Genomic DNA, 21,770 nt, shown 5'->3' on the forward strand with positions numbered 1-21,770 from the left:
TCGGGTTGTGCCCCCAGGATAAACACAGGACCTGCCACACCTCCGGCCTGACTGACGGGCCCTGGGTGTGGCGGATAGGTGGACAGCCTCAGTCGAGGGGTGCTCACCTGGAGGCACAGGAAGTTTGGCAACGGCCTGAGTGAGGGGGACCTCGGCCAGCCTGGGAGCTTGGGAATCACCGCGACTGCAGGGCCGAGGGCTCTAGCCAGTCGGGGGCGATGGACGTGGTACCCAGGGGGCGGGGCCCCAACGCTCAGCTGAGCCAGAGAGCAGGGCTGCTTTTGAGGCTCCCCTTTATTGTGGCAGACACGGCTCAGGGCAGCTCCCTCTCCAGGTGGCCCCTCAGGCCACGCTGCTGCTCAGCTGCAGGGCAAAGTCCTGCACGTGCTGCTTCAGCGTCTGCCGGGCGTCGGCCTGGGCCCGCTTCTCCCGCGCTCGCTCCTGCTGCAGCTTGGTCAGCCGCAGCCGCAGCCGCTGCTCCCGCCGCTTGCAGGCCTGCAGCTGGCGCTGGGCCTTGTCCAGGGCGTCCAGGGCGGCCTCGGCCCGCCGCTTCCAGAGCAGGGCGCTGCCCACCTGGTAGCTGTGCTCATTCTGGATGTAGGCGCCGGCGGGCGGCGGGAGGCGCAGCATGTAGGCCGAGGGCGAGATGGGCCGCGGCTCCAGGGGGGACGGCTGGCGCTCCGGGGAGGGCTGGGCGCTGCAGCCCGCTTCATCTGCCTGGGCGCCCAGGGGCCCCAGGAGGTCGGAGAAGGGGCTGCTGAGGCCAGGCTCCAGCCTCCCGGCTGGGGAGGCAGACAAGGCCGCAGGTGCCGAGGCCTCTTCCACAGGAAAGCAGGCGACGTCAGCAGGTGGAGGCGGGGAAAATGGAGCGGTGGGCCCCGGGCCCTCAGAGCAGCTGGGAAGAGACAGACAGACTGACACTCCGGGCCAGACGCAGGGCGCCCTGACCCACTTCACAGCCCCCCTCACCCCCATCCCTGAACCCACTCCACAGGCTCCCAGCCCCGCCCAGGAAGGCTGCTGGCCAGCACCCTGCAGGCCGGTCCCTCCGGGGCTGCACAGCGGGACAGCACGTACCGTTTCCTGCATCGCCGCAGGCGGCTGACTTCTGGGGGGCCCGGCGGGTAACCGTGCCGCTTGGTCTTGGTCCGGCGCAACTTCGAGAAAGACTCAAATATGGTTGGAACCGCTCCCTCCTTCAGCCTGTGATACCCACTGCGGGGAGAGTGGTCTGGATGAGACGGAATACAGTCCTGCCACACTGCAGGCGGCAGAGCAGCCTGCCACCCTGGCTCCGTGGGAAGTGGGAGGCAGCGTGCCGACAATGAGTTCAGGGAATTTCCCAAGTTAAGGGCCCCACCACCACCGCAGCAGCAGGCAGGACAGGTTTCTTCCGCGCCTTTGCTGGGAGGGCTGGGGCTGCCGGGAGCGCGCTCCGGCTGTGGCCAGTGCGGCAGGCGTGGGGCTAGGGTCTCGCTGCCCAGGTCCGTCTGGAGCGGAAGCTGAGGTGACGAGGTGGGAAGCACCAGACCTGCTACTCCGGCGGCCTCCCCACCGGCCACGCACCCCGTGTTCACGCCTCCCGACCGCCGGCTGCCATGAGGCTCACCTTATTCCCACCAACTCAAAGCAGTTCTCCTCGAAGTGCTTGGAGCAGAAGTAGATGTACTCGGACGCCGGGTCCCACAGGCCCTGCCCGCTGGGGTCCAGTCGCTGGCAGTTGGCCAGCCACAAACCCCGCCTCGGGTTGTCCTTCTTGGGAAGCCTGCGGGGGCCGCGAGCCCGTGAGCGCGGCCGGGAAGGTGCGCCCGGCTCATACCGCCCGCGGACCTGCGGCGAAGCCAGCCCGCGCGCTCGCGGGGAGACACAGGCCCGCCCGGCATCCTCGCGCAGCCCGGGCGCCGCCCCAGGCCCGCCCCCGCCCGCTGCGGGCGCACCCAGAGCCCCGCCCCCGGCGCGAAGGCGCGTGCGCGGCGGCGGGGCGGGCGCATGCGCAAGGGGCCCTGCGCGCGCCGGCGCGCCGACCTGTGGAAGGAGATGCCGCGGTTGCGCGTCTCGCGCGTGTCCCGTGTGCAGCAGCCGGCGGCGGAGCAGTGACGCGGCATCTGGGGCAGAGGCGGGAGCTCGGTCTCGGCGGCCGCCGGGGTCCAGGCCGCCGCCCCGCTCCGGCGGCCGCAGCCTGGCGAGTCTCCCCGGCCCGACCTCGCCGAGTCCCGCCCCAGCCCGCTCTTCCGACTCCCGTCTGCGGCACTCACGGTCTCGCCATTGCGGCGCCGCCGAGGTCTCGCGAGGTTTGCCGAGGCCCGGAAGTCGGGACCATAGAGACGCGGAAGCGCGCGGCGCTCGCTGAGGGGCGGGCCCCGGAAGCGGCGGGAGGGGCCGCGGGCCTCGCCCTCAGAGAGGGGATTGCCCTGGGCTGGGGGTGGTTCCAGCGGCGCTCCTCCGGGGCGCGCGGGGCGCACGAGGCGGGCCCCGACCCGCAGACCCGCTCGGGTCCGCTTCCCGCCCCGAGGAGCTCGCTGACCCGAGGTGTGTAGGTGGACCGCGCGTCCCGGTTCCGCCGCCCGCCCATTCCCGGGTTAACCCGCCAGGAGACGCTCGGCAGAGTCAGACAGACGTGCGGCTCTGCCGCAACACTGCCGTGGGGAGGAACACCGTTTCCCCCAAAGCAAAACACAGATGATGCTCAACACAGAAACTTTAATAGGGAAACATCTGCGAAGGGGCCGTCGGGGAACCGGGTGCGGGGCTGCGGCCGCGCCCCCGCCTCAGTACTCCTCCCCTTCCTCGGCCTCCGCCTCCACCGAGTCCACGCCCACCTCCTCGTAATCCTTCTCCAGCGCCGCCAGGTCTTCCCGGGCCTCCGAGAACTCGCCCTCCTCCATGCCCTCCCCCACGTACCAGTGCACGAAGGCGCGCTTGGCGTACATGAGGTCGAACTTGTGGTCCAGGCGGGCCCAGGCCTCGGCGATGGCCGTCGTGTTGCTCAGCATGCACACGGCCCGCTGCACCTTGGCCAGGTCTCCCCCCGGGACCACCGTGGGGGGCTGGTAGTTGATGCCCACCTGCCGGAGAAGGAGAACATGCTCAACTTGGGAGTGAGGCCTCGGAAATGGTAGCTTGTTTCTAAAAATGGGGGCCATGGACCCACTTCAGATAATGCCCTGTAGGAACGGGTACTCTAGTTTTGGGCAGTATCTGCCAGTTTAGTAGCCCACGTTTTCACTTTTAGAAGAGGACTTTAGCTTTTCAGCCTTCTGCATGACTAAAATATCTGGCCACATACACACTTTTATAATGAGAAAACCTAATACAAACGTGGGAAAAGATTCCAGGAAAATGGTGCACCCCTGACAGACGGTTGTTAACACATGACGCCACACCCAGACTGACAAGTGAGGATTCAACACCATCAGGGGTGAGCTGTCTTCCGTGGGGACAGCAGTGTGACCTCCTGTACCTCCCCACAGACTGGCCTCCCCTCTGGCTCACAGACCGGCCAGGAGGGGAAGCCTGGGCACAGTGCCAGGCACCCCACACAGCACTGCCCAGCTGACAATGGCTTGGGTGGCAGCCTTGCCTTCCAAAGGTCAAAGTAAGGGCACTGAAAGGAAACTTCCTCAAACCAAAAACGGAAGAAAAAAGACGTCCCCGGTGGTCCAGCCGTCCAGATGCCGTCGTTTACGGCAGGGGGCCAGGGGCTGGTATCTGGCCCAGGGACTAAGATCCCCCATGCCCTGTGGCATGGCAAAAAAAAAAAGCTTTCAACCCCAACCTATCACCTAACCTTGGAGGCCTGCAAACATCTATGGGAGGTTTAATTTCGTGGATATTTCCAGATTGGTGAAACCTGTTAACGTACACACTTTATCCCTGGGAGTCACTTTACGTGTGTGAGTCGTCAACCCTCAGCTGGGCCGTGTCAAGGGGTCTTGAAGTGGGGCTGAGGCCAGGTGGGTGCAACAACGTGGGTGTGGTCAGAGGCAAGCTCTGATATTTAAAATGGGAAAACGCTGCTATTTATCCTCATTTTCAACCTGCAAAGACCCTGGAGATGACAACTCCCAGACACTGAAGGGACCCATCAGGGCTCAGACGCAGGATCCAGACTCTATCTAGCGCAGATCACTTGTGAAAAAGGACTCAACGAGGAAGAGGCCGCAGGGTTAACAAGCCCAGGCGTGGCCAGGCACTTAGCCTGGTGATCGCGGCTCTAAAGTGGGACACTCTGGGACTTGGCTTCAAATTCAGGACGCTCTCCTCTGGGCAGACGTTTCACTGTGACACCAGACACAGTCGGAGGAGCCGCTTAATTATTAGTGTGGTTTTGTGTGGAGGCGGCACCCCAGGTCTGGCTTGGAGGAGCAGCAGTGAGCCACCCTTGGCCCCACAGAAAGTGCTGCCTAATGAACAGAAGGCCCTCTCTGCAGCACGCGAATGCTGCCTAAGCTTCAGTGACCACTGGCGACTGAAGTGACGGGGAATCGGAACCCACTGTCTCTATCACAGAATGAAGCCACACGCTCTGACAAGGTTCTTGGGCGAGCAGCGGGGAAACGTGAGGACAGGCAGGCCTGCAGTCAGAGGTCTCTGAAAGCTCCCTCCTTCCGTCGCTGCCCCTGAGGCCCTTAGGTTCTAGAGGCTGTCTCAGCCTCTGTCTCTGAAGTGTAAGATATTAGGAACGTTGGCCCACGAGCCCACGGTTCTAAGAAGTAAAGGTACGTGGAGCACTGACCGAGATCAAGGCATCTGACACACTGATTACTAACCTTGCTGTCCCTGCAGCCCAGCTGCCCCGGAACAGGGGACCCTCCGCGGCAGGTTAGCACCCCGCCCCGGGGCCGGCCACGGGCACAAAGCCGCGCACACGCTCCCGCCCAGCCTACCTTGAACCCGGTCGGGCACCAGTCCACGAACTGGATGGTGCGCTTGGTCTTGATGGTGGCGATGGCCGCGTTGACGTCTTTGGGGACCACGTCCCCCCGGTACAGCATGCAACAGGCCATGTACTTGCCGTGGCGAGGGTCACACTTGACCATCTGGTTGGCCGGCTCGAAGCAGGCGTTGGTGATCTCGGCCACGGACAGCTGCTCGTGGTAGGCCTTCTCGGCCGAGATGACCGGGGCGTACGTGGCCAGGGGGAAGTGGATGCGGGGGTAGGGTACCAGGTTGGTCTGGAACTCGGTCAGGTCCACGTTGAGGGCGCCGTCGAAGCGCAGGGAGGCCGTGATGGAGGACACGATCTGCCCGATGAGCCGGTTGAGGTTGGTGTACGTGGGCCGCTCGATGTCCAGGTTGCGCCGGCAGATGTCGTAGATGGCCTCGTTGTCCACCATGAAGGCGCAGTCCGAGTGCTCCAGGGTCGTGTGCGTGGTCAGGATGGAGTTGTAGGGCTCCACCACGGCCGTGGAGACCTGGGGCGCCGGGTAGATGGCGAACTCCAGCTTGGACTTCTTGCCGTAGTCCACCGAGAGCCGCTCCATGAGCAGCGACGCGAAGCCCGAGCCGGTGCCGCCCCCGAAGCTGTGGAAGATGAGGAAGCCCTGCAGCCCCGTGCACAGGTCCGCCTGCAGGAGGGAGAGGCGTGAGCCGGGCCGCAGGCGCCGCCGAGAGCCCTGGCCTCCCCTCCTGGCCGGGAGGCCCCCGCGCCCCCCTCACCAGTTTGCGGATGCGGTCCAGGACCAGGTCGACGATCTCCTTGCCGATGGTGTAGTGGCCACGGGCGTAGTTGTTGGCCGCGTCTTCCTTCCCGGTGATCAGCTGCTCCGGGTGGAAGAGCTGCCTGTAGGTCCCCGTGCGCACCTCGTCTGCGGGGGGACAGCGGCCGGGCTTGGAGGACGCCGGCCTCACCCCCGTGGCCGGCTCCGGGACCCGCCTGTCTGCAGGCCCGCGCCGCTCCTCCCAGGCCGGGGGTCAGGTCTCCCAGGAGTCTCCCAGACACACACGCCCCACCTGCCGTTTTCGGCTCCGGGAGGGTCCATCAACCCGGAACAAGCCCCAGCGTGGCCGGTTCCCAAAGGCCAGGAGCACCCAGGCGGCTCTGTCTGCGCCTCTCGCCCACACCTGCCGCTCCACCCCGGGCGTCCCTGGGACGGTCCTGCCACCCTGGACGGATGCCGGCCTGACTGCCCCGGGCACCCCCTGTGGCCTGGGTCTCCCGGGCTCTGGGGCGACTGCCTGGCGTCTCCCGGGTGGCCGCTCCCCTCGGAAACTACGTCGGGCTTCTGACTGGAGGCACCTGATGAAGGTTCTGGGCTTCCCTTGCCAAGTGGGAGGGTACCTACCGACCACGGTGGGCTCCAGGTCCACGAACACGGCCCTGGGCACGTGCTTGCCGGCCCCGGTCTCGCTGAAGAACGTGTTGAAGGAGTCATCGCCGCCGCCGATGGTCTTGTCGCTGGGCATCTGGCCGTCGGGCTGAATGCCGTGCTCCAGGCAGTACAGCTCCCAGCAGGCGTTGCCGATCTGGACGCCCGCCTGCCCCACGTGGATGGAGATGCACTCACGCTGGAAGCAGAGCAGAGTGAGGCCCGGGGACACGGCAGTGCTCTCTGCGCGGCATGCAGACCTAACTCAGTGTTTGTAAGTGCCTCAGAGTGTCTCAGGCTTTCTGAAGCCTTGTTTTCAAGGAACCTTATGTGACCCTTTTAACCCTGTGAAAACTGGCTTGCTCCAAAGCACCTGAGCTGATAACGCCAGAATTAGCCCCAAAGCCTATGTGTTTGCTATCATAGGTAAATTCAGTGACTTTAAAACTTCCAAGCCATCTAATGTCAGTAACAAACTCCATGTTATGGCTGGTCCCAGTACTTCTCTGAAGAACAGACCCATTTTGAGCGTGTCCTGACCAAAGGATAAGCTATAATGTAGCTGGGAAAGGAAAAGTGGACAGGACCTAAGTCACGGTTCCACCTGCCCCTCTAGGTCTCCCCTCTGTTCTCTGTCCAGCTCTGTGTTCCAGGCTGACCTGTGCCCCCTAGCTTCTGGTTGCTTTGGCCTGTGTCAGTCAGCAGCAAGAGATGGAGGTTAGAGGAAGGTGTGGCCAGGGTGTTTGCTCCTGATTCCCTCTCTGCTAGGCTGTCTTGGGTTCTTTTTCAAGGGCTCAGACTGGGGGCAATCAGCGGTCGTCAGGAACCCACCCACTCAGCTCCTTTTACGCGCTGCTGCCGCTCACTCCTTGCAGCCTAGGATTAATGGCTCCCAGAACGCCACGTGCTGGGACACTGCGCTGTCGTTTGGTGGTTTCCGTAAACCCTGCCCCCATCTTTATGAGTACTATCTCCTAACAGATTGCACTCACAGTACCTATTAAATATTTTGAATATACCCTCTATTTCCTGCTGGGAATGTAACTCTATATTCCCTAACTGTTTGGCTGATTTTAGACACATCATCCGAACAAATATATAGAGAAGATCAAGTGAGATCTGTCTATCACACAAGCACCATGTCAGAGATCAACGTGAGTCAGCAGTCCCTGCACCTCATTCCGGAGGGAAGCAATGGGCTCTGGAAAGACCTCCTCCAGTGCCAGAGCGCTCACTCTTGCAGGGGAGACTCTAACAGCGCCCTGGAAGGCTTCTGAAATCCACCCAGCCACACGGTTTTCACCCGCTCAGTGTTCGCTTTGAATCCACAACGGCTGTCTTTCACAGCGTGCCTCTGTTACTCTTGCCTGCCCAGACCCAGTGTGTTCGGGATCAGCTCTGTGACCCAATGTCTTCATTTACAAAGTGCGGCTGGGGAGCTCCGTGGTCAGTAGAGGCCATGTCCACCTGACTAACAATGAAAGGAGTCGCTCGGGGACATCATTCTCCTCCGCAGAAAGGCAAGCGCACCGCCGTCCTCGCCTGGAGCACTGAAGTGCGGTTTATGACATTCCTGTCCCTGGCTCCATTTCCTCTCCCAAAGCTCCCGCAGACCGAAACCTGTGCCCCCGGTTCTCGGTAGATGACCTCCTTCCCGAGCACGCGCCCCCCCAACCTCTGGAGCCCGGCACTGCCCACTGTCCGCGCCCCGGGGGCTGGACCTGGGACTGCCTGCCTCCTCTGAGCCCTGGGGCCACATGCTAAGGCGCGCTGGCCGCCGAGGCCCTCGGACGGCGGTGCTCTCGGGAACTACGGCTCTGCCTTCGCAGTTTCTCTTTCTCAGCCTCTGTTCGGGTCGCGCGTGACTCACAGCAGAAGCCACACGGGGCTTCTCCGGCGTCCTCGGTCTGAGCCCCCCTACCAGGAGCACGGCCCCCAGGCCTCCTGGCCCGCGCGCCCTCCCGCTCCGTCCATCCGTACCATGCTGAGCTCAACCGCTGCGCCGCTACACCGACCGCAACCGCTCTCGCCGCCGCTGCGCGCAACTGCCGACGCCAAGCCTCGCGCTCCTCAGCCGAGCCCCCGCACGTCGTCGTGTACCCCACGCCGCCGCCGCCGATGCCCATTGGTGCAGAGCGCTGTGGGGTGGGGCGGAGTCTAGAATCCCGCTTCTGATTGGCTCACGTGGGACTCCCAGTTTGTGGTGCGTTCTGATTGGGCATGAGTTTGGCGGGAAGGCTGCGAGCGGGAGGCGGAGTGCGCCGGTCTCCTCATTCGGTCTTCAAGCTCGTCCCGCCCACGCCGCTCCCGCACCCTGCCGCAGGCCTGCTCTGGCCCACCCCACCTCCCCGCGGCTCACCGCCCGGGGCCTCCTTGTTAATTGGGGAGGGCGCCGGGCCTTCGTGCAATGACTGGCTTGCTTATTTGCAGGCCCTACAGGGAAGCGAAGGCAATGGCACCCCACTCCAGCACTCTTGCCTGGAAAATCCCAGAGACGGAGGAGCCTGGAAGGCTGCCGTCTGTGGGGTCGCACAGAGTCGGACACGACTGAGCGACTTCACTTTCACTTTTCACTTTCATGCATTGGAGGAGGAAATGGCAACCCACTCCCGTGTTCTTGCCTGGAGAATCCCGGGGACGGGGGAGCCTGGTGGGCTGCCGTCTAGGGGGTCGCACGGAGTCGGACAGGACTGAAGCGATTTAGCAGCAGCAGCAACGGTTTTCTGAGATATAATGTACATACTGGGCAAGTCACCCAGTCAAGTGGCGCAGTAAGTGGTCTTCTGTGATCAACTGCTTTCCCTCAGGGCAGTGGCTCATCCATGTCACATGCGCCGTTACTGCATTCCTCTTTTTCCTAAGCAACTGTGTAAGACACAGTTCGCATTCCGTACAATTCCTCTACTTAAAGTACACGATTCAAATGCTTTTAGTATGTTACTGAAATTGTGAAACCGTTACTATCATCAATTTTAGAACATTTCCATCATGCCAAATTTCATCCTTTTTTATTGCCAAGTAATATTCCATTGTATAAGCACACTACGTTCTATTTATCCGCTCATCAGTTGGTGGGTATTTGCATTTTGTGGCCGTCACGGATAACACTGCCATAAACATGGATGCTCACGTTTTTGTGTGGGCATGTTTTCATTTCTCTAGGAGTACATATCTGGGACCTGAATGAGAATGACGGAAGACCCTGGTTAACACTGAAGTCTCAGTCACTATGAAGGCCAGCTCTGTAGGCCTTCCCCCTGGTTGACATGGGGCCTCAGTGCACTCATGTGTTGAAAGGCACCTTGAAGTTGAAGTGGCCCATGGGAGAGAGAAGAAAGTCACACAACATAGTCACTCAGATGGTGTGAAGACGGCCAGCAGTTCTTTTTTGTACTCCACTCTGCGGGCACCCGTCTTTATGCAAAGCCCTGGAAGAATGACCTTCACTGAACTGGCGAGGTCATCAAACTCTCTGTTCACCTGGATATCCTGAGGAGAAACCCATCACCAGGCAGGATGTTATCACTTTCTGAGAACTTGACCATTTTACACACACAAGGTCTCAAAAAGCCTCACAGGGCATCAGTTTGTCCCAAGTTTGAACGATTGAAACTGTAGACACATCTCTGAACAGGCTTTGACTCAAGCCTGGGTTGAAATAAATCAGAGGGAGAATGAGCAGTGATTTGTAACTAGACTCTTCGTGATTTGTATTTGGGGATTCTCTCATTTGTGTTTAACTGCCTTAGAAAAGAGTGACATTTTTGCTACATTAAAAGGCAAAACCGGAACTTCCCTGGTGGTCCAGTGGCTAAGACTCCACACTGCCGATAAAGAATTTTTTAAAGGCAAAATGGAGTGAAATGGTTATCATCTCTCGTGCAGCCCCCCATGTGAATCTCCAGCACTGGGATCGACTTGCAGGCACTACCGGCTGGGAGGAGGGGCTGCCTTGCAAGAGTTGAACCTGCAAATCCAAACATCAGTGAGCATGGGCGTCTGAGCCACCTGTTCTCTCTCTGCCAATGAAGAACCCAGGCAGGGGTCCGAGGTGAGACCACCATGACACCCCACACAGGGGCAGGAGCGGAGTCACAGTGGCCCGGTTGGAACTCGGATATGGGCCACACCGTATACCTGAGCCAGGCACTCTCTCCAATCCACACTTCTTTCTTTCTAAAATGGAGAAAGTCATATCTCGCAGGGCTATTGGGAGGGTCAGAGACAAGGTTTATGAGAAACTCACAGAAAAGTCCAGAAGCTCCAGTGCGGACTGTGGATTAGCCTGGACAGACTTGAGCACACTACAGCAGCCTTCACTTCGCATGGGATTCCTGGACACCTGAGAAGCACACAAGTCCCTCAGTGAGGGACGCCGAGCCCAGGGCAGCAGGAGGGATTCCCCCATCTTTGTGGATGTGGCTCCGGGCAGCCTCACTATCTCAGCTCAAAAGGCTCCTCCCTGCGACATGATGCCTTTGGTGGTGCTGGAACCAGGAATAGTGGAAGGGAGTGGACACTGGCTGCACGCCCACCCTGTGCCCACTCTGTGTCAGGAGTCAGACACACAAGACACACCCCACCCTTACAAGCTCACTGTCGCAGGGAGGGGAGGGGAGCAAACAGAACAAGACAGTGTGGAGAGTGCTCAGAGACCCCTGCGCCAACGCTCCGTGGGAAGTGGGGGGTGGATGGGACAAAACACCCAAGCTGAGCTTTCCAGGCCCGGTGGGTTGCGTTGGGCATTTCAACAAGAGCCACAGGAGCAGAGCAGGGTGGAGAGGTTGTACCTCATGGCTGGGAAACTGCAAGCAGCTTGGGCCGAGAGTCCTTTCATGCTGTTCATGGGGCTCTCAAGGCAGGAAGACTGAAGTGGTTGCCATTGCCTTCTCCAGCGGACTGCGTCTTGTCAGAACTCTCTACCATGCCCGCCCATCTACCATGCCCGCCTGGGTGGCCCTACACGGCATGGCTCACAGTTTCACTGAGTTAGACAAGGCTGTGGTCCATGTGATCAGTTTGATTCGTTTTCTGTGATTGTGGTTTTCCATCTGTCTGCCCTCTGATGGAGAAGGATAAGAGGCTTATGGAAGCTTCCTGATGGGAGAGACTGACTGTGGGGGAAACTCTTTTGTTCTGATGGGTGAGGCCATGCTCAGTAAATCTTCAATCCAATTTTCTGTTGATGGGCGGGGCTGTGTTCCCTCCTTGTTTGACGACAGACTGGTTCCAAATTGGGAAAGAAGTACATCAAGGCTGTATACTGTCACCCTGCTTATTTAACTTATATGCAGAGTACATCATGAGAAACGCTAGGCTGGATGAAGCATAAGCTGGAATCAAGATTGCCAGGAGAAATATCAATAACCTCAGATATGCAGATGACACCACCCTTATGGCAGAAAGTGAAGAGGAACTGAAGATCCTCTTGATGAAAGTGAAAGAGGAGAGTGGAAAAGGTGGCTTAAAACTCAACATTCGAAAAACGAAGATTGCGGCATCTGGTCCCATCACTTCATGGGAAATAGATGGGGAAACAGTGGAAACAGTGTCAGACTTTCTTTTCTTGGGCTCCAAAATCACTGCAGATGGTGACTGCAGTCCTGAAATTAAAAGACGCTTGCTCCTTGGAAGGAAAGCTATGACCAACCTAGACAGCATATTAAAAAGCAGAGACATTACTTTTCCAGCAAAGGTCCGTCTAGTCAAAGCTATGATTTTTCCAGTGGTCATGTATGGATGTGAGAGTTGGACTATAAAGAAAGCTGAGCACCAAAGAATTGATGCTTTGGAACTGTGGTGTTGGAGAAGACTCTTGAGAGTCCCTTGGACTGCAAGGAGATCCAAGCAGTCCATCCTAAAGGAGATCAGTCCTGGGTGTTCATTGGAAGGACTGATGCTGAAGCTGAAACCTCAGTACTTTGACGACCTGATGCAAAGAACTGAGTCATTGGAAAAAACCATGATCCTGGGAAAGATTGAAGGCAGGAGGAGAAGGGGACGACAGAGGATGAGATGGTTGGATGGTATATCACTGACTCGATGGACATGAGTTTGAGCAAGCTCTGGGAGTTGGTGATGGACAGGGAGGCCTGGTGTGCTGCAATCCATGGGGTCACAAAGAGTCGGACACGACTGAGAGCCTGAACTGAACCGGGCCTGAGTGAAGGGCCTCAAGGTGGGGAGGAGCGTGGGGCTGGCGGAGCGCAGAGCCCACGTGCTGTGAATGAGCAGATGACTAAGCTTGGCGTTTTCCAGAGATTTAAAGCCGGGGCCGTTTCCTGTTCAGGAGGATGACCTGATGGCCGACAGGCAGGAGGAGCAGCGGGCAGCCCGTCCCCCTCCCCAGAGGGAAGGTGTGGGACGAGGGGGGGTCAGCACTGGGCCCCAGCTGACAGGATGCGAAGGAGCCCCCCACCTGGAGGCAGCCCTTGGGGGGGACGGTGAGGTCAGGTTTGACTCCCAGAATCCCGTGCGCCTGTTCTCATCTAGGGGACCGTCAGGCAGGCTGGAAATGGAGACTCAGAGCTTAGAGAGAGGTCTGGGTTCTGCTCGGGGGCAAGAGTGAGCCTCGGGCTGGGGAAGTGGGTGCTGCTGGGGGCTCCTGTGCTCCCTGAGGGCCAGGCGGGGCTGAGGTCCCCAGACCTGCTGGCACTGTCCTCGGGGCATAGGCAGCTGGCAGAGAGGTCCTGGAGGGCCTGCTCCGGCCTCCCTTCACTGCCTTCTGCTCCCAGTGGCCGGCTACATCCTCCCCACGGGAGATGGAACACCTGCGTGGCCCCTGGGTTCCAGCAAGGCCGTAGGGAGGTGAGGGGAAGCCTGGTGGGCCTGGGAGGAGTCCGAAGGAATTTGTGGGCCAGGCCAGAGATGGGTGAGTGGATGACGAGGTTGCAGGAGGAAGCCTGGCGCCCCCTCCCCCGTGTGCCCGCAGGCACCAGGGTGAGATGTGGCGGGGAGGGGGCTGTGTGGACAGGCACAGGCAGTCTGTGCCGGGGCCTCCCCCATCAGGCTGGCACTCACAGCAAGAATCCTCAGTGTCTGGTTGACTCGCAGGCCCAGGCCCAGGCTCAGGGCTCCTGCCACAGAGATGCGGTTGTTGCTGCAACAGAAAGGCATGTGCCTTGCGCTGCCTTGCAGGCAGCTGTGCAGAGCCACATTGCCCCAGGGCTGCGGCTGGAGCTGCTGGTGCAACCCCCAGGTCCAGCCTCCAAGCACTCCCCGGGGGCCCTGGGCAGGTCAGTGTGTAGATGCTTCAGTGGAGTCTTCCGTGTTCAGGGTCCAGCAGACGTGCCTAGAGGGTTGCTCCCCCACCTCCACCCCCAGTGGAGACCAGCTGCTGCTCCCGGCCCTCAGCGCTCAGCACGTGCTCCCACGCGTCCTGCACCCTGCCTCTGTCCGCGCGACAGCCGCCAGCTCCCTCCCCACCTTCTGCTCCAGGCACCCTCCCCGGTCTCGGCTACTTTGTCTCCAGGCCAGCCCCACTTCCCTCTATCTTCTCAGACCCCGGCTCTCCCCCACCGGGAGGGGAAAATGGGTAGGATGGAGCAGATGCCTGTGCTGATGGCGGACAGCCCATGACCTGTCTGACCTCCACCTCCTCCCTTCCCTCTGGTTTTCCCGGGAGGCCTGGGACCCTGCCTGGGCTTGGAGGCGCAGCCCAGCCGTGGCAGGCCCCCAGCAGCCATGTGCTGGACAGGGCACAAACCCCTCCTGAAAGGGAGGAGCACACACGTGGAGCGCCCCCGCCCGCACCGGCTCTGCTGGAGAGGTTTACGTGTTTGCACCTCCCATCCCCCAGCCACGCAGTAGGAATTACGAGTCCCCAGGGACAAAGGACGGGCTTCCCTAGTGGCTCAGAGGGTAAAGAATCGGCCTGCAATGCAGGAGACCCAGGTTCAGTCCTGGGAAGATCCCCTGGAGGAGGGCATGGCAACCCACTCCAGTATTCTGGCCTGGAGAATCCCATAGACAGAGGAGCCTGGCAGGCTACAGTCCATAGGGTCACAAAGAGTCGGACACGACTGAGAGACGAACACTTTCACGTCGCAAGGACGAACCTGAGTGAGAGGGACAGAGCGGCGTGCCCTGGGACTGTGGCAGCTTCCAGCCCTGAGGGTGAGCAGCAGCAGGAGGAGCCCCGGTCCCTGGGTGGCAGGGGGCCTGCAGGTGGGGAGGCCCCTGCTCTCACCTCATGTAGAGCTCCTCCAGCACGTTGTTGGTCTTGAGCGCCTCCCCCACCGCAGAGGCTCCAGAATCCCCACAGCCATTGTACGAGATGTCCAGGACCCTCAGGAAGATGTTTGCCTGGGACACAAAGGAGCAACCCCATAGGGCCACACGTGTCGGTGGAGGAAGCCAGGCCCCAGCCCCCAAGTCCAGGAGAGCTGAGGAGCAGAGTGTGGACCGGAAGTAGAAGACCACAGAGGTTGCAGGGGAGAGCCCTGGGCTTGGGCAGTGGTGGCCAGTAGAGGGTGGGCATGGATGTGAGTGAGCCTCAGAGTGAGCGGTCTGCCCTGGGGCCACAGGGCCCAGAGACACAGTGACAGGGACCCCTCTCGGGCAGGGACCCCAAGGCACAGAGCATCCCAGGGCTCAAGGAGGACGCCAGTGAAGGACTGTTGGGTGAAATGTGCCTGGAGGACTGTGATGGGGAGAAGTGGGGAGCCCGTGGGTGCCCAGCTTGTGGGGCGGGACCCCGGTCAGCCTCGACACTGCACGTCGTGGAGGGCAAGGCCACCCTGCCATTCCCCAAGGAGGATCCCGCAGAGGCAGCTGCCCCCAGGGGCACACAGGGCCCTGTGCCCCCCATTCCCCAGGTGTTGGGGCCAGGGAGCAGGCAGAGCCTGTGAGAGGGTGTGCAGGGGGCCCGGGGCCCAGGGCCATTGTCTCAGGCAAGCATCTGCCCAGCGGTGAGTGTGCGTCCCTGGACCACACGGTGCACCCCCCCACCCAAGCGTCCGTGGCGTCTCTGGAGGCGTGCGTCTCCAGCTGTGGACTCCTCCCTCAGCGCCCTGAGAGTCGGTGCAGGGAGACCAAACTGTCGTCATTAAATAGAGCCAGGGAAACTGAAGTCACCTGGAGAAGCATCCTCTGAGCACTGTTGGAAACAGCCAAGCCTCCTTCCTTCCTTTTTTTTGTCTTTTTTTGACTGTACCATGAGGCATGTGGGATCTTAGTTCCCCAACCAGGAATTGAACCTGTGCCCTCTGAAGTGAAAGCACATAGTCTTAACCACTGGACAGCCAGGGAAGTCCCTAAAGCTCATTTCTGAAGAGCTGCAAGAGATGGGGGCCTGGTGCCTGGGAGACCCACCCCAGAAGGAGGCCAGAGAGGCTTGCTAGGCAGGGCCTCGTACCTCCAGTCCTCTGGCAAAGGCTGCGGCTCCGAGGCCTCGCAGGTGATTCCAGCTCACGTTGAGCTCCGTGAGTCCTGTGTTTTCTGCCAGGGCTGGTCCAAGCGTCTCCCCTTCAGAAACGCCACGACAGACTTTTATTCACTCTGATCATTCCTTCAAGAACTGATAGTGGTGCCCACTGTGGGCCTCTGCTGTGCATGAGCCTCAGGGCATCCAACCGCTCAGGGGCCTGCCCTGCCCTCAAGGCATTCTGGGGTGTGAGCTATCCAACCACAAACAGGGAGGCTTGGGGACAGAGTGGGGGCTAACCCTGCCTTGGAGCGGGGGTCAGGAAAGCAGAGAGAGCCTTGAAGGTGAAAGGATACCCCATGCACCCGTGGAGACCGAACGTGGCGGGGAGAAGGGGGGACAGGGAGCCCGGGGCTCGTGGAAACGCACACAGGCCAGGTGCTGGGTCCCCCGGGTGAGGCTGTGAGGGGACGTAGGAATGATGGGCACTAGAGAGACGCTTTAAGGAGAGACAAGGTTATGGTGGGTGGGGGTGGGAACCTGAGGTCAGGGGACCCGTTGGGTGCCTTGTGCCGCCGTCTACGCAGGAGGTGACAAGGTCAGCGAGGCTGCGGTAGAGAGGAGGCGGTGGTGCAGAAAAGGAGAGGACTTCCCTGGCGGTGTGGTGGCTGAGACTCCTGAGCTCCCAAGGCAGGGGGCCCAGGTCGGACCCCTGGCCAGGGAGCTGGATCGCCCATGCTGCAGCTGAAGGGCCTGCGTGCCACGGCTGTGAGCCAGTGCAGCCAAATAAGGAGTGGCGTGAAAGTCGCTCAGTCATGTCCGACTCTCTGCAACCCCATGGACTGCAGCCCACCAGGCTCCTCTGCCCATGGGATTCTCCAGGCAAGAATGCTGGAGTGGGTTGCCATGCCCTTCTCCAAATAAGTAAGTAAATCGTAAAAAGAGGGGGAAAAAATGAAAGGAAAGAGCAGGGCTGGGTGGGTAAAAAACCCGAGAACTACTTCACATGTAAGATGGGCAGAAGCCCTGCCCACCCTCTCTGCCGAGTCCGGGCTCAGTGGGTCTGACCTGCTCCTGGTTCTCAGCTCCGGCTGCCCCTGCTCCCCCCCATCCCCGTGTGCAACTGCTGATGCCCTTCTTTACCTGGGGAACAGCGCCTCATTCCCACCCGGGAAGCCTTGCTTACTCAGCCAGGCCGGGCCGGGCCACCTCGGACCCCTTGTCTGCTCTTGTGTCCATCCTTCCGGGCTCTGAGCGTTAGACCGCCCTGCCTGGCCCCTCTCCATAGTGCTGCACCCAGCACAGAGCAGAAGGCCCAGCGGCCGGGTCCGCAGACGCAACAGCACCTTGGAGAGCTCCCTGCAAGGCTGAGAGGACTCCTGGCGCCTCCCTGAGATCCGGATCCCCCACCTCGCGCCCGGCACCAAGTCTGACAGCCACGGGGTCTCAGACACGTCCAGGGCTGAGAGAGGCGGGCGGCAGTGGCGCCCGCTTTGGCAGGAGGCCCCTTCTCTGCTGAGCAGCGGGAGGGTGAGCGGGACCTACAGCCGTGAACCAGCCGTCTGTGTTCCCTGTGCATGTTCTTCACGACCCCCGCAGCCACGACACCAGGTCGGTGCTACCCTGGCCTCGGGTCAGGTGGGGAGGCTGAGATCCCTCAGGGAGGCGGGCCCACCCACAGACCCCCACATGCCGTGCAGCCTTCAAAGGGCCTCGAGTCCCAAGCCCCTCCAACCTCACTGACTGTCTGGTGCTGACCCAGAGCGACACCTAGACTTACTTTGCTGAAAGCCTGAAATAGCTTCTCTTGTAATTTGCCTGTTCCCACAGCAGTTTTCTTAGAAGGCAGACTGTCTATCTTGCAGTTGAACTCTAGGACTGATTCTCCCACAGCGAGGCCAGCGCCATTCACTCAGGCTCAGTGGGCAGATCAGTGATTCCTGAACTTTCTGGATCAGGCGAATCTCCTGGGGCAGCTGTTACAATGCCCCCCAAGAGGATTCAGAGGCCCAGCAGATCCCAGGCCACGGAATCTGTATTCCTAACCCAGGGTCCCAGGGGACTTTTTTTTTTTAATTAAAAAAAAATGTTTTTAAAAATTCTGTTTGGCTGCACCAGGTCTTAGCTGAAACATATACGATCCAGTTCCCTGACCAAGGATTGAACCCAGGCCCCCTGCATTGGGAAAGCAGAATGTTAGCCGCTGGAGCTTCAGGGAAGGCCCCCCGGTGATTCTCAGAATTGACTGGGTGGTTGAGGACAGGCGGGTGGAAGTGTGTGCTCCTGGCAGGGCGGCCAGCCCATGCAGAGGCCCTGGGGAGAAGGTGCTGAGGCGGGGGCGTCCCACTGACGTCTCCCACAGTGCTTGGAGCAATGTCCTCACGTCCGGCCTTGATGGGGGCCCTGCGGCCCCTCTGCCACCCCGTCCCACGCTGGGCCCCTCTCTCCTGGCTCACTAGCCCAGCCACCCTGGTGTCTCTGCTTGAAATGTTCTCCCTCTGGTCTTGCCATGACTGACTTTCTCCCTCTTGCACGCTGCAGCTGAAACGTCACCTCTCTAAAGTAGTGGGGGGAGTCCACTCTTCAGAATCCTGCCCTGCTTCTTTCTTTCGCAGCACCAATAATTATGGAGGGTAATCCTGTTACCACGTGTCCAGTGAGGGCGTGCTTGCTAATTTGCTTCAGTCGTGTTTGACTCTCTGTGACCCCATGGACTATAGCCCACCAGGCTCCTCTGTCCATGGGATTCTCCAGCCAAGAACACTGGAGTGGATTGCCGTACCCTCCTCCAGGGGATCTCCCTGACCCAAGGATTGAACCCGAGTCTCTTGCACCTCCTGCGTCGGCAAGCAGGTCCTTTACCATCAGCACCATCTGGGAAGCCCTCCGGGAGGACAAGGGCTTTGTTGAGTTCTTGGTTGGATCCCTAGTGGCCATCAGGGCCCACAGGCAGTGCTGGGCAGAGAGATGTCTGGGGAACGGGCTGAGAGTCCAGGGCTGGGGGTGCAGGGACAGGAGCAGGCACGGATGCTTGGGGTGGTCCTGCCTACCTCCGCCCACCCTGCCCCAGGAAGACAGTCAGGAGCACCGCTGTGGTGACCCGGGCCGGCGGCCGGATGGTACCTGCTTGGTCATTCAGCTGGTTGTAGCTCAGATCCAGGGATTTCAGGCCCGTGCGGGCCAGCAGGAGCTCAGCCAGGCACTGGGCCGCCTGCTCTTCCAGGCCGTTCCCTGCCAGCTGCACCCTCTGCACAGCCGGGCTCACCGCCAGGGCGGCACAGACGGCCCGGGCTCCCTCCGTTCCCAGGTGGTTCTCCGACAGGTCCACATCTGGGGGCAGCACCACTCCTCAGGGACGGGCTCCAGAGCAGGCCCTGCCCGTTCCGTCCCCCACAGCTGCGCAGCCTGTCCCAGCATGGGGGACTTAGTGGCCGGACTGTCCCGGGGTGGGTGGTGAGTCTGACCCCATTGGCTGGGTCCCCTGCGGCCCCAAGCAGCTCCCCAGAGCCCCGTCCCCAGGCCACGTGTCCACAAGCTTTGTCTGGGGGCTAACGCCACCTACTCTGCGGGGCTGTAATGTAGACGCACCCAGCCCCTCAGTGGGTGACTCACGCCTGGCAGCCATGTGGCCTGCCCGAGGAAGCCCCACTGCCACGTTTCCGGGGACTGGCAGTGACGCCCAGGTGGCCGCGCATGGAGTGCTTACGTGAGCAGACGCTCTTCTGAGTGTATGTCCCCACGTTTCCAAGGGCTGAGTGCTGAAAACTGAGGCTCAGCAAGGCTGCCTCCTTGCCCAGGGGCTCCCTGCCCTTCCGTGGCAGAGGCGGCGTCTGGATCCAGCCCTTCTCCTCTCGCCCTGCCTGGCCCCTGCCCGTCTGCCCCCTGCCTCTCTGCATCGAGGCGCTGGGAGGCCACCATATACCCGGGGTGCTGGCCGGCCGAAGACAGTGGAAGAGACCCCACAACTCCGGGTGCCCCACCCCACCCTCCCTGTGATGAAGCCGCCCCCAAGCAGCAGCAGCAGCTGGGAGCGGAGTGAAAAGGCCGCGTGTGGGGTAGTCCAGCCGCACCCCAGGCTCAGAACCTACCACAGGTGCTGCAGTTTCTGCTCAGAGCGCCCGCCAGGGCCTCTGCGCCGGCCCTGCAGAGTCCGTTGTCCCGAAGGTCCAGCCGCTTGATGTAGGGATTGGAGGTCAGTGCACGGGCCAGAGCCCGGGCCCCCTGGGACAGAGAGGGACCTGAGGAGCCTGGTCCTTCCCGGGGCTGCAGACACGGCGGGGCACTCCCTGGGCTCTGCCTGAGGGGCTCAGCCCGCTCGGTTCATTCCCACAGGCCCAGGGATGCCGGCTTCCCACTCTCGGTCTCCCCAGGAGCTTGACCCAACAAATCAGGGGTGCCCTGCAGGCCCCGCAGTCCTTGTACTGAACTCTGTCGTAGCCCCGATCCCACCTGCCACTCAGTGTGGGGGCTGGGACATGCCTGGGAGCCCGAGCAGGGCTAGGGGAGTGTGGTGGGGTGGGCTCAGGAAGGGACCCCTCCCCAGGCTGCTGGCTCCCAGGTCCTCGCCCTCCAAGCCTGCCCGAGGGTCCCTCCTGGGGTACCTGGGGCCCCAGGCCTCGGTGCCGCAGGCTGAGCTCTGGGGCGCTCCCTTGGCGCAGAAAGCAGGAGGCGGGCACGACGCTGTGGGCCCGGCAGGACCTCAGGTAGAGGGTGTCCTTGCCCAGCTCGCCAGGCTTGCAGGCGCCTGCTGGGAGGCGGGGTTCACGTGGCTCCCTCCCGGCCGGCCCCACTGCCCAGCCTGTTCTCCCCTCTGGAGACGTTTCCTCCTGTGCTGGCGGGGATCACGGCCCCACGTGCAGTCCCGCCGCTTGTGTAGCTGGGCCTGGGCCTCCCCTCCCCGCCCACCCCCGGGACCCTGCAGTATACTGTCTCTTCCACCGGATTGCAGACCACAGGGCTGTGGGGACCTCTTATGGGGGAGGAAACTGAAGCAATTCTAAGTTCCCTACTTCCTTTCCTTTAGTCTTTTTCTGATGGCCGGCGTGAGACAGCCCTCCTTACACTGTTGGGGGCGGGGGTTGCCTCTTAACCTCATTCTGGAAGCCTGTTCTAAGGATGGGACTGATGCCGCCAGGAGCACGTTAGGGAAAGCACAGGGCGAGAGCCGCCCCCAGCCCCACGGAGGGGTGCGCTCCTGCCGGACGGGGTCCCCTGCCTACACGGCCCCAGCCTGCCCCCCACCCACTGCCAGTAGGCACCTTCTGTCTCCTGGTCGGAGTCCGAATCCGCGTCCGCACACTTCTCGGCCTCCGGGACCCCAGCAGGACGCCCAGAGGCCGCCGCTGCCCCTTGCTCCTGGCCTTGCTTCTCCCCAGGCTCCTGGAGGGGACCCCTCATGGTTACGCCCACTCTGCAGTCGCGGCCACAGAGCGGGGATGCGAGGGACTGCCGCGGAGCGCGGCCCGGGGATGGGGGCGGGCCCTCCAGCGCATTGGCCAATCTGATGGGGCGCTTGTCCGCTGCAGCCAATAGGGACGCCTCCCCGGCAGCGGTTGCCCAGGTGACCCCAAGTTGTTGGTTGCCGCGGACGCCGCCAAGAGCGCGCGCTGCCCTTGGCCCGCTCGCAGCCAGGACTGATCCGCTCGCGGCGGGCTTGCCTCCTCATCGGGAGCCTGGGAAAGGGGCAGCTTCTCGGCGGCGTCGCACAGGGGGCTGGGGGACCCGGCAGGGCCCGGCAGGGCTCGGCTGACTGCTTTCTGCCGCCAGGATCCCACTCCCACCCTGTGGGTCCAGCGCTCACTCGCCCGCTGGCAGTCCCCTGTGCTTCTCCCTCCTCCGAGGACTGCCCTCCGCAGCGCTGCTTGTCGAGCTTCAGGTCTGCACAGGACAGCTCCCTTCCCGAGGCTTTCCTTGATGTCTGGGCTCCAGCTGGCCCAGGCCGCCCTCTCACAGTGCGCGTCCCGCCTGTCATCTCTCGGAGGTGACGGGTTAGAGGGCAGGGGCGGGAGACTGCTCCTCCCTTAGTGCCCACGGCCCAGCTGGCGGAGTCTGTGGTGGATGGGAGGCCCTGAGCAGCGGGGAGGCTGGGCCTGAGCCCA

General features: G+C 61.4%; 3 protein-coding genes across 3 annotated transcripts; all 3 read right to left on the reverse strand.

Moving 5' to 3' along the window:
* Positions 1-276: 276 nt before the first annotated feature.
* THAP7 (THAP domain containing 7) lies at positions 277-2,292 on the reverse strand. The gene is made up of 4 exons (XM_052654992.1): positions 2,026-2,292; positions 1,610-1,765; positions 1,078-1,215; positions 277-895 (listed from the first exon to the last, which is right to left on the reverse strand). The coding sequence occupies exons 1-4, from the start codon at positions 2,103-2,105 to the stop codon at positions 343-345; spliced, it is 927 nt and encodes a 308-aa protein (XP_052510952.1). The 5' UTR covers positions 2,106-2,292; the 3' UTR covers positions 277-342.
* A 476-nt stretch (positions 2,293-2,768) lies between these two features.
* LOC128062504 (tubulin alpha-3 chain-like) lies at positions 2,769-6,420 on the reverse strand. Its single transcript, XM_052654998.1, has 4 exons — positions 6,285-6,420; positions 5,659-5,807; positions 4,887-5,567; positions 2,769-3,065 (listed from the first exon to the last, which is right to left on the reverse strand). The coding sequence occupies exons 1-4, from the start codon at positions 6,403-6,405 to the stop codon at positions 2,769-2,771; spliced, it is 1,248 nt and encodes a 415-aa protein (XP_052510958.1). The 5' UTR covers positions 6,406-6,420.
* A 3,239-nt stretch (positions 6,421-9,659) lies between these two features.
* Positions 9,660-21,069, reverse strand: LRRC74B (leucine rich repeat containing 74B). The gene is made up of 9 exons (XM_052654990.1): positions 20,931-21,069; positions 20,274-20,419; positions 19,761-19,893; positions 18,796-19,002; positions 15,664-15,773; positions 14,497-14,612; positions 13,329-13,407; positions 10,555-10,650; positions 9,660-9,797 (listed from the first exon to the last, which is right to left on the reverse strand). The coding sequence occupies exons 1-9, from the start codon at positions 21,067-21,069 to the stop codon at positions 9,660-9,662; spliced, it is 1,164 nt and encodes a 387-aa protein (XP_052510950.1).
* Positions 21,070-21,770: the final 701 nt, after the last annotated feature.

Source organism: Budorcas taxicolor, chromosome 17, assembly GCF_023091745.1.
Source record: "Budorcas taxicolor isolate Tak-1 chromosome 17, Takin1.1, whole genome shotgun sequence".
In the NCBI taxonomy this organism is placed as follows: Eukaryota; Metazoa; Chordata; class Mammalia; order Artiodactyla; family Bovidae; genus Budorcas; species Budorcas taxicolor.

Coding starts and splice junctions, on each gene's coding strand:
- THAP7 (XM_052654992.1), bottom strand. CDS start 2,105: ATGCCGCGTCACTGCTCCGCCGCCGGCTGCTGCACACGGGACACGCGC. Junction 1,766..2,025: donor CGCGGCATCTCCTTCCACAG/GTCGGCGCGCCG, acceptor CGGCCCCCGCAG/GCTTCCCAAGAAGGACAACC. Junction 1,216..1,609: donor TTTGAGTTGGTGGGAATAAG/GTGAGCCTCATG, acceptor CTCTCCCCGCAG/TGGGTATCACAGGCTGAAGG.
- LOC128062504 (XM_052654998.1), bottom strand. CDS start 6,405: ATGCCCAGCGACAAGACCATCGGCGGCGGCGATGACTCCTTCAACACG. Junction 5,568..5,658: donor TGGACCGCATCCGCAAACTG/GTGAGGGGGGCG, acceptor TCCCTCCTGCAG/GCGGACCTGTGCACGGGGCT. Junction 3,066..4,886: donor GGTGCCCGACCGGGTTCAAG/GTAGGCTGGGCG, acceptor CTTCTCCGGCAG/GTGGGCATCAACTACCAGCC.
- LRRC74B (XM_052654990.1), bottom strand. CDS start 21,069: ATGAGGGGTCCCCTCCAGGAGCCTGGGGAGAAGCAAGGCCAGGAGCAA. Junction 13,408..14,496: donor CTGGAGGAGCTCTACATGAG/GTGAGAGCAGGG, acceptor TTTCTGTTGCAG/CAACAACCGCATCTCTGTGG. Junction 9,798..10,554: donor TGGAGCTTCTGGACTTTTCT/GTGAGTTTCTCA, acceptor GTTTCTCCTCAG/GATATCCAGGTGAACAGAGA.